The sequence below is a fragment of the Nanorana parkeri genome, unplaced genomic scaffold, assembly GCF_000935625.1.
Source record: "Nanorana parkeri isolate BGI_ZX_2015 unplaced genomic scaffold, ASM93562v1 scaffold87, whole genome shotgun sequence".
NCBI lineage: Eukaryota > Metazoa > Chordata > Amphibia > Anura > Dicroglossidae > Nanorana > Nanorana parkeri.
This window is the reverse complement of record NW_017306355.1, coordinates 1,151,431-1,162,159: the sequence shown is the minus strand read 5'-3', so window position 1 is coordinate 1,162,159 and position 10,729 is coordinate 1,151,431. Positions and strand designations below refer to the sequence as shown.

The 10,729-nt window shown below is 41.2% G+C and overlaps 1 protein-coding gene across 2 annotated transcripts in view; it reads left to right on the top strand.

The window, feature by feature from the left end:
• The window catches only part of LOC108783753 (lateral signaling target protein 2 homolog), a 43,840-nt gene that overhangs the window by 21,159 nt on the left and 11,952 nt on the right, over window positions 1-10,729 (top strand). For both annotated transcript variants that reach the window (XM_018552400.1, XM_018552399.1), the window contains exons 2-7: window positions 3,726-3,866; window positions 5,039-5,176; window positions 5,272-5,474; window positions 8,516-8,605; window positions 10,128-10,217; window positions 10,563-10,664. In XM_018552400.1, coding sequence (XP_018407902.1) covers window positions 3,726-3,866; window positions 5,039-5,176; window positions 5,272-5,474; window positions 8,516-8,605; window positions 10,128-10,217; window positions 10,563-10,664 — 764 coding nt within the window. The remainder of the gene's footprint in view (window positions 1-3,725; window positions 3,867-5,038; window positions 5,177-5,271; window positions 5,475-8,515; window positions 8,606-10,127; window positions 10,218-10,562; window positions 10,665-10,729) is intronic.

The window sequence follows — 10,729 nt, the reverse complement described above, 5'->3', positions numbered from 1 at the left end:
TTTTTTTTTTTTTTTTTTTTTTTTTTTTCATTCTTTGTTGCTTTGATGACTTATGTTTCCAGTGCTGCACGAAAAAATTGAAACTCGCACACACTTTTGCTGAGGCTTGTACATGCATGCTACTATTCCCAGGATCACCTGACTCAGGCAAACTATGAACGCCCAGGCCTAAAGCATGGTTTTGAAACATGACCTTTTCTTTCACTTTGGAGCTGACCTAGTCTGTGCCTCCTATCAGACCTGTTTGGTCTGATTTATGTTTATTTGAAAGTCTCCTTGTGCTTACAGAGAACACTGTATTGTATTGATTTCCTTTCAAAGGCAAATCATTATGGAAAAAATATGGTTTGTATCTGGGTTTGGAAAAATAAACTATCAAGTTAATTTTTTCTGTTCTGGTTAATGTTCATTGATTTATTACTCTGCAGTTAGGCAAGTTCACCACTTATACTTCTATTGGTTATCTTGGATTCATATCCCTTCCTCTGCATAATCATGGCTTGCCTTATCTAAACTATAGACTGCACTATCAGGTAATTAGTGATAGCACAATGCAAAGAGTTGAACTGTTGACAAGAACAAAGTTACCTAAAGTGATGACGGCATCAGTTTACTCATTATAAATATCTTTATTGAACAGTTACACCATAATTAAAACTGAGCTCTGCACACAAACATTTTCATTCAAATATATTCCTTTCTAACCACAAAGCATATACATTTACTTTGTGAGCACCAAATGTCTTTACAGATCGTATGTTGTAAAAGTGTGACATCACAAAGATGTATATGGTCTGTGTGGAGAGGAGAATTGTGGGAGGGACCCAGAAGGGCCACTCACTACAGGCTACCTGCAGAAAACTACACAAGGGGGCAGATACAAGACCAGTTACCCTGCACAAGGAGACAGAACATTACCGACTTGTCTGTTATTACAGGAAGCTCCAGCACAGAAGTCAGTTTCCCACGGGATTACTGTACAGATCTGGAAGAAATGCACAAGAAATGCACACATTTAGGTTAGTTCTTGATGAACTGGCCGAAATTTGCACAATGGGTGCCGCAGTCTGCACCCTTCCACCTGGCATCCCTCAATCAGCTGATTTGAAGGTACAGGTTGGAAAATTCTTGGCCGAACAGAGCTTGCAGCCTATCAGTTGTTCTAGAATACCCTGTTTTGCCTGGCGTTGTGCTTTAAATATGATTGACAGTCTAGTAGTCAGTGGGGTTTTTTTCCCCAGTGACTGTTCAAACCTCATTTCACAACACTTCCAAATGAAGCGTGTTTGACCCCTGGGGGCTTCTGATAGATCATATGGAAATAGTCAGGAACATTTTAATTTTTATTTTAACCCCTCATAATATGTCAGACTAGTTCTTAATAAAACCCTGTCTGATCTCTGCTGAGAAAACCTCAGTCTCAGATCTGTCAAATGTTTACTGTCTGCCTGGTAGAGTCAGTGGTCTGTTTACACTGTACACACGTTTAGGCTGGGTTCACACCCAGGCGTTTTTCCGCGCTTTCGTACTCGCGGAAAAATGCTCAAACAGGGAAATGCCATTATTTTCAATGTGCATGGTTCCCATCTGGGCGGTTTTCCGCGAGTACGAACGTGCGGGAAACCGCCCTACGCCCAAAGAAGTACATGTACTTCTTTGGGGCGTTTTGGTCGGGCGGTTCCATTGGGATACAGCCAAGTATCCCTCGGAAACGCGCGTTTTTCGCCGCAAATCGCGGTAAAAAAAACGCGCGAAAAACGTGCATATTCAATCCGCCTAGGTGTGAACCCACCCTTAAAGTTGTCACACAGCTGCATCTGGATCATCTTACCATCAGATTTATTGAAGTGAATGTGGGTATGTGTATATGGTGGCCACAACTGGCAACAAAACAAATTTGTTTTTATTGGTGTATGCTGTGGGCCTCATCCTGGCTTTAATACCTACTGAGTCATTGACAGACAAAATGTATGCAGCCAGTGAAGTCTAGTCCTCCAAGTCTGCTTTAGGTCCGTGACTACCTCAGGGGTGAGCAACTCTAGCCCTCCCACTGTGCTTTAAGTACAAATCCCATCTTGCCTCTGGGAGTCATGCCTGTAACTGTCATTCTTGCAATGCCTCATGGGACTTCTAGTTCCACAACAGTTAAGAGGGCAGCAGTTGCTCACCCCGGCACTAGATGGTAAAGTCGGGATAACAAAAAACCCCTAGCTCCCATGTTCCTATCCCATCTTTAAATGGTTTCCTTATAGGTCAGTTGGCTAAGATGCAGAAGTTGGTTAATATGTCAGTTGGCTAAGAAGATTGCAAGTGCCAATATTTTTCCTATAGTTTCTTATGGCACAGTTGTTTAAGTCCTCAAATAAAAGAATTTATCAAGTTTGCCCCTGTTCTATTTTCCAAGTGAGCATAGATTTTATTTTATTACTAATTCAGACCTTCTCAGTTATTATGGAATAGTTTTAAACTATATTTGTACATTAGGGCATTCATATTGTCTCATAATATATTCACGAAGTACATCCTCCTTAGTGGTAACGCACAATCGTACTGTACTTTGCTGCTCCTTTAACCTCGGAACAAATTGATATACTGAGCACAGTAAAGAGACTTCAGTATTCAACAATGTACGCCCTGTGTAGCTTATCCTGTCACTGACGTTTTATTGATGTCATTTAGCAAGATGCTGGTTGTATTGTCTGACCAAGAAATGCCAACAAATTTGCATATAAAATTGCATCATAGAAATGTATCACAGCATGTATTCAAAGATGGTAAAAGTGACTTCAGTGGTAACTACAATAGTAACTTAGAATGAGTACTGCTGCTCTTGCACACCACTCAGTGGTCCAAGTCTCCAGGGGTAGAAAAAGCCCTTGCACAGTGCTCCAGTTAACAGTACCCACATTCCCTAAGCAGTGGTGCAGCAAGGTTTAAAATACTCCATGCAGGCAGCACGCAGGAGAGTCGGACTGCTGCTCTCTCCACACCACACAGTAGTCCAGGTAGGCACAGTGCTCCAGGTTTAAAATACTCAATGCAGGCAGCATGCAGGAGAGCCAGACTGCTGCTCTCATACACCACACAGTGGTCCAAGCCTCCAGGGGTCAGACAAGCCATTGCACAGTGCTCCAGTTAACAGTGCCCATGCTCCATAAGTAGTACATGGGGTGTGTTGGGCCCCTGGAGAACCAGGCCGATGAGTTGTGAGAGCGCAGCGGTCTGGCTCACCAGCCTGCTACCAGCACATGGTGATGTTAACCCTTGCTGCAGCACATAGTAAACAAAAAAGCACATTTATTACTGTGTATGCAAAATGACTGCATTACAGTAACAGAAAAGCTCCATTGGGAGTTAAAACCCATGATCATACATGTATTTTAACTGTGTGTTTAGCTGTTTGCCTGGCATTGTGCTTTAAACATAAGAATGTATATGCATCAATTTTCCACTGTGTTTGCATTGCAGGCAATTCAGAGACTGCTATATTGTGTGCATACATTGGCGCATTAAAGACTATATCCATGCACTCACATGATAAAACCAGTAAGAAAAAAATGTCTCAAGTCAGAAAAAATACTTTTCATCTGCTATACTGTGTTTGGAAAATGGTCACATGTTGGTTTTTTTTCACGTGGGGATTGCATTTGGTGTCTTCTGTGATTTTAAAAGACCAGTTTATTTTTAGGTATTTTTTAAATTTAATTTTCTTTCATTCCCTGCAGAAATCGGATCCACGCCCACTTGCAAAGTTCTTTTATATTGACGAGGAGGTAAATGCAATCGTTCATGAGCTGCAATGCCTGGATGTGCGGAAGGACCCACAGAACTATCTGGTTCTGCTCAGTCAGCTGCACAACAGTCAGGTAACTGTGGTTGTACTGCCTGGTAGATGTAGTGTGTGCATGATACGTGAGATTACATTGTAATATGTAAGGGGGTGTCTTTATAATTTTTCAAAGGTATAAATGTTAAGTGATGTACCAGAAATTATGAATGCAGCTACCCAGGGTCTTGAGTGGTAGTACAAGTATAGGACAACCCGAGCATGTATTCAATGACAACAGTGCTAATCCACCAAACCAACTGGCCTAATATGGTTTGAAAGAGAATAATACAGAGGTATAGAAGAGAACCCAGTGTAAGAGTACTGCAGAGAGGGGAATCGGGAAAAGGTGGGGGATGCTATCTCTGGCACTTCATTGAACCCATATAATCCCCCAAGAAAGAGGATACACCCTCAGTTAGGCATCTTTTCATGTTTTCTATTCTTGTAAATAATTTCAAAGGGAATGCATGCTGCTTTTGCCCACCTACACAAGCCCTTACCTACACACCATGGTAGCAAGCATAGAGATTTTTGAACTACCTACCTACTGACTAGTCTAGTTTACAAAAAAGTGTTGGCAATAACAGAGAAACCCACACCCTCTGGTTTACCTTTCTACCAGAAAATGTTAAAAAATAAATCAAATGAAAACTATTTTACTATCTAATTACCCATTTAATGTGGGTCTAACTCTGTTGGAATTACCCATTCAGATGTTAAAATTGAGGGTTGCCATCAGTAGAGTACCGTGCTTTGGCTCCCAATAATCTGGTTGAACTTGACTCCATTTTGGGAAATGTAAGCTACGATGATTTGGTAGGGGATCCCATACTGTTTGAGTTTTTCCTCTATGAAATACAGATCTAATGTCCTTTTCAAGTTTTAAGCAATTTAGCATAGTGTCTGCATGCTTATGGCTCTCTTGCTAGGAATATCCAAGGATACCTGAGTGCTAGATTTGTATCTTATCTGTTCACTTATCTATAATTTTGGAGTAAAGTTGCTGGAAAAGCTCAATAAGAAGGCTAGCAAGATCCCAACCTGAAAGGCATGGGAACCTTAAAGTAGGGCTAATGGGTCAAAATGTGGATTTGCTTGTTGGTGGGAAAATCTTCCTGCTTGCTTTGGCTCCCTTTTTAATATGGTAAGCCAGTGGAATCCCAACACAACCTACTTAACATGTTGTGGCTTTTTTTACTTTAACTGTAGGAGCGAATGCTTACCCTTCTGGAACAAATTCTGGAGCACTGTGTACCCACAAAGAGGAGGCAGAGAGATTATCACCTCAAGTTCCCAGATGACCTTGTAAATGATACCATGACCACTCACCTCCTGTTTGCAGCAGAGGTATGTCTATTTAAGCATTTATGTATTATTGACTCTTTAATTTGATCATCATCAATATTATTGTTTATTACTAAATCTGTGGTCTAATTGTTTAGCTGATCATAGGCGGCACATATGTAGAAGTAGAAGAAGCAGATGGTGTGTTACTTCGACCTCTAGCACAGAAGCTGTTACGCAGCTTGGAAGATCTGCGGCGGATTCTAAGAGAACAAAGTCTAGAGGATCCCGGCATTTATCCCGAAGCAGCTCATGAGGCACTGCTAGAGTATGATAACCTGTGTGCCGAGTTTGAACTCAGGTGTGTATGTTTTGGGTAGATATGTCTAAATATGGCACACAGCCTGCTGAAATGCAATATAAGAGAAGGCATGTAAGTGTAAACAAAAGGTAAACCTTTAAAAAATGAATAAACTGATAGCAAACTAGCTCGGTTATTCTATGCTTCCCTAAGGCCGCGTCCACACTGAAATTACAGGCACGTTTGGAGTGTTTTTATTTGTGCACTTTTTTTCCAGGCTTCAGTGTTTTTGTTTAAGCCAATGGAAAGCAAGATAATAGTAGAAGAAGCTGCTTCACAAGCTTTGACAAATGCTTATTTTTGAGGCGTTTTTAGGTGTTTTTCAAGCTTTTGCATTGAAGCCTATGTGGCCAAAATGCCCTATTGTGCTTTAAATGTAGCTTGTGTACCTTTTTTGATCTTCAGGCATTGAGCTACAAGGCATCTGAGTGCGAATACTTGAACAGATACAATTTAAAAGCATGGAATTTTGGTTGTTGAGAGTTTTTTTTAGCTTTAATCTACAAAACAGGTGTGAATCAGGGCTAAAAGTAAAGCAGCAACATAAGAAAACCACTTGACAGATTGATTGAGTCTTACCATTTTTCTCCTTTTGCTGTCTTTGGTATACAAACATGAACTATCTTCTCATGTCTATATTTTTTTTTGTCTTTGTTCTTCATGCAAAGAATAGGGTAACCTTCTGGCTAGCTCGCTCTCGGTTTATTAATAGCTATAAACATTCATAAATTCGGATACATACAAATTTCATTCGAAACGCAACAAGCGGGAGAGCTTTCATTTACTGCTCTGTGTCTTCTCTGACTTGTATCCTGAATGAAAACAAAGTAACACAATATTGTTACAAAATGTATTCAAAGAAAGAAGCTGAGAGATCTGTGTTAGTCTGTAACAGCTTCTGCTTCTTTACGGGCACTTTCCTCCCTAATGTAAAGAAACCGACAGTATATTATAATTTTATACATATAATTATGCAATATGATTGGAAATATTGCAACTTGCCAGTTCTTAGATGTGGTGGATTTGTTTTTTTAAGGCTTTTTCACTTGTGGATCCTGTCAGTAACACATTTCCTGTACTGTATCTATGGAGGAGCAGCATTGGCACTCTAGGACAGGATGTGTTAAGGCTACAGAGCACTCAACACTCTCCTCCTCGCCATAACATAGGATCGGTGGTGTTCTGTAGTCCTAACTAGAGATGAATTCAGGTTTGGACTGAACCCGGTCTCCTCAGTACCCAGAAGAAGCTCCTCCTGAACACGGAAGGTGGCTACTTCCATGCTGCCTGATCAACTGCTGGCAGGGAATTCCCCACTCCCAGCATGATGTAAGCAAAGGTGCAGGTTGCAGTGATGCCATTGACGATTATATGGCTACATGCCTGCATTTAATCATTTACATTAACCTGAGATGAATATGTGGCCATATAAGGTAAATGACCTTAGCACAAGCATCCCACCCCTTTGTTTTTTGTTTACATGCAGCTGCAGGATGGGGGTAACGCCTCAGCCACAGCTGATTGGGTACAAGTGCCCTTGTTCGGAGGAGCTTTAGTTCGGACCGGGTTTAGTCTCACCCGGCGCTCAGCCCTGCTTATAACATGTGTCCTCATGACTTTGTTTATAATAACACTGGTATTTTTTTTGCACATATTGAACACATTAACAAAACTTTTTCAATGGTACATTTGGTATATGCTATTTTTAAGAAACCAAAAGGGAACCCATTTTAGAAGTTTTGTTTGATTTACATATCTGTATCCCCTGTATATGGGTATATTTGTGATATATAGATTATGATTGTATGCCATCTGATACAGGCCACCTGATCTTTTGCCACTGTAAGATTAACACTTCTACTTTGTACAGTGGTTGTGTAGCAAGTGGAACAATAACTGCATACATGGGACCTTTGCAATTATGGTTCTGGTTATAGTGAATATTGATCATATGGGAGGTTGCTGGCACAATTGCAATCAAATTTTAGCATAAAGCCCTTTTTTTATATTCACAATTCAGTGTGTGTTAGGTGATCTCATATTATTCATATGAAGTAGTAACCCCCCGGACATGTTTGTGCAAAGCTTTTATTAGAATAGCTGAATAGAGGCAACAGGTTTGGTATGTCGGATGCTGGAAGATGCTGATTAGTGTGGTTTGTGTGGGGAATAAAAGAAGGAGAAAACCGTACAACATGTTAAAACCGAAGTGCGCATGACTTAAGGAGTAGGAGAACATCAGCCCCAGGCTGTGTCCTTGTCAGCTATTGGTATGTGTTGCTTCTGGTTTTCCTTCTGAAATCTGATATGGTGGCTTGCAGAGTGACTTTGCTGTAGAAGACATAGGGTGTAGCGAATGGCGGTGACGTCACATGACATTCTAGAGCTACTTCTCATATTTTCCCAGTCCGATTTTAGAAGGAAACCTTTCCATATATGGACAGCTTATACAGGTTAGTGAACAAGAGCTTAAACAAGTTTAAAGGCCCAACTCCAGCCAAAACAAGACTTTTAGTTTGGAATTGATCAGAGAAAGGTAAAACCTTAAACTTATAACTGCTATTGGTTACCTCATTTTGAATTATCCACCTGATCTTCCTTCCACTGTGCTGCTGGGGAAATAAATTAGGGGCACAAGTGTCAGCGAGACGGAAAGACACAGCATTAAAAAACATAGTTGCCAAGTCTCCTTCTTACTGGACAGTCTCGGTATTTGGGAACGTGACCCTCAGGACACCGTACACTTGGCACCAGGACAGAGTAGTAATGGAGTGGTGGGTACTGGAATACTTTCTGCATTCCTTTAGTCCCATTTGGCCAAAAAAATAAGGGGAAAAGAAGAGAAATGGTGTGCTATTTGCCAATATATGCAATAAGGCATCATTGGCCAGGCTGATCCCTGCAAAGCCCGAAGGGCGTGCACAGCTGAAAGTTTAAGTAAGGTTAATACCTAAAAAATTTTTGGTGTTTTTAGAGTTTCAAATTTTTGATTAACCTTAACTTTTTGCTTGCAGATGTTGAATAATGTTTTATTTTGACAGGTATATGTCCTTGGTGGTCAGTGTAAAGACTCCAGAGGAGATCTATGAGCAACAGGAAATTGCAGTACTTTTTTGTGAAACTGTTTCCAGGTGAGCACTTACCCTTTGCACAATGGTTTGGCAAGACTTTTAGTTTATGATGCAGATGTCAACTTTTACCATCTATATAGCATTTGAATCAAACTGCTGTTGAGCCATGTAGAGTACAACACTTGATGCAAGCCTTTTTATTAGCTAATTGGGAGTGTTTACTGTGATTACTGACCGGAAGGTGTGTGTGTGTACGTACAAAATTCCCCTAACTTGGAATCGGAGTCCCCATAGTCACCACACTTCCCCATGCATCGGTGGCTCAGGTGTGTGTATTTGTGGAGAAGGGAGAATGCACTGCTCTTGTGCGGATTTGTGGAGGATGATTGGGCACTGCGCATGTGAGGATTTGTGGATAGAGTGTGCATGTGCAGATTTGGGGACTAGCAATACAGCTGTTACAAGCTCACTCCTTTGATCATGGGGGCTATTGTGTAAAGGACTTTTACACTTTAGGCTGATCCCTGGTCCCAGAGGCTCTAAGACTGGTACCTGCCGCCTTATTCACCCTCCTCTGTGACAGTCAGAGGCCCACTGATGATAATCACATTTAATGCTGGGTCCAGAGCTCTACCTGAGGATGATGAGGGTCAGTGCATAAGTCTGAGCAGAGACGAGATAAGCAACAACCGCCAGGGAAGTGGGTAAATGTCTCTTACACAGCTCCCCTAGACAGAAAAGTAGCAGTTGACCCTTGCAGTGCGGGGCAGCCCTGCTGCAAGGGGAGTTTTTTCCATGGGGAGAGGCTTTAAAAAAAAGATGAAGTTCTATACATTGCACCATTATTTCTAAACTACTGTGGCTCCCTGACTGCACTGAAAATGTTATTCTAAAGGTACATGAACCCTTTAATATATTTCAGTGTTTTTTTTAAATTATTATTATTACCATTATAAAACTGCCAACCTTTGACCTCCCCGAAATGAAAAGATCAGTCCTCGATATTGATGGTTTATGAACACCTTCAGAGGATGAATGGCAATTATGACCATGGAGTCCAACCATAAAACAGGCTGTGAGCAGAAACGGGTAGTGATATTGCTGTATGCTCCACTCCTAGCAGAGCGAACAGCAGCCACTGGCAGCATGCCTCCTGCTAGGGATCTCCACCCCGACCTCTGTGCTTTTGCCACATTTATTATACTTTGTATCAGAGGCAGGGAGTACCTTCCTCCAGAATAGTCCTCTGCGGTTGGTTCTTAGGGGCCAGGGGCAGTCCCAGCAACTGACCGGCAGCAGCAGGGGTGGGTATGTGCCATGCCCTGGATATGCCATGGATTTGGAATCTGAACCTTTTCTCAATGTGTCTAGTTCTCATAACTTCCTGAAGCTATCAGATATGTGTGGTTTTCGTGGTAATCTATTGCAAGCTGTTTATTAAAAAGGCCACCAAAGGGGGAAGAAAACAGAGTATATTCATTTTGGAATAAGTCTCACAATGGCAGATTATTAGTGTGCAGGATCATTCCTGTAACCTTTATTTCTTTATGTGGAGAATAAAGATCTTTGATTTTTGATATAGGGCTTTGCAGCAAGGCTATTTAACCCAGGAAATGATTGACGACTGTGAGCCAGAACTGATGATTTCCATCCCACGCCTAGCAATTATCAGGTGAGATAAAACAGCAGTCAGTGCACACTTGTGATGTAAAGCTCAGCTGAATGTTGGAGGTGGGACTACATACAAAGCTATTCACAGTTTGGAAGACCAAGCGTCTGACGTCCATAGCACGCATTTAGTGTTTTGATGTTGTTGAATGCCAATGGCACCTGCCCATCCTTATGTGGATGGTGAGGTCCAGTAGCCACAAACACTGATGCAAAGATGTATTTTTCTTCTGCAGATCCATGCCTGTATTTTAGCTATGTGCTTGTTGCTAGGTTTTTATGTCTATTTATATTGAATGATGTATGCATTTGTGATTTGCCTGTAACACAGACTGTTTCTACCTTGTAGTGGGCTGCTGATATTTCCAGACGGACCCTTAAACCTGCAGAAAAGACCTGAGGAGATGTGTGAACTTTTCAGTCCCTTTCATGGATTACTGAAGAAAATCAGGTGAATAAAATATTGTCGAAATAGATGCACAGGAATATATATACTTATATATATACTTATATATA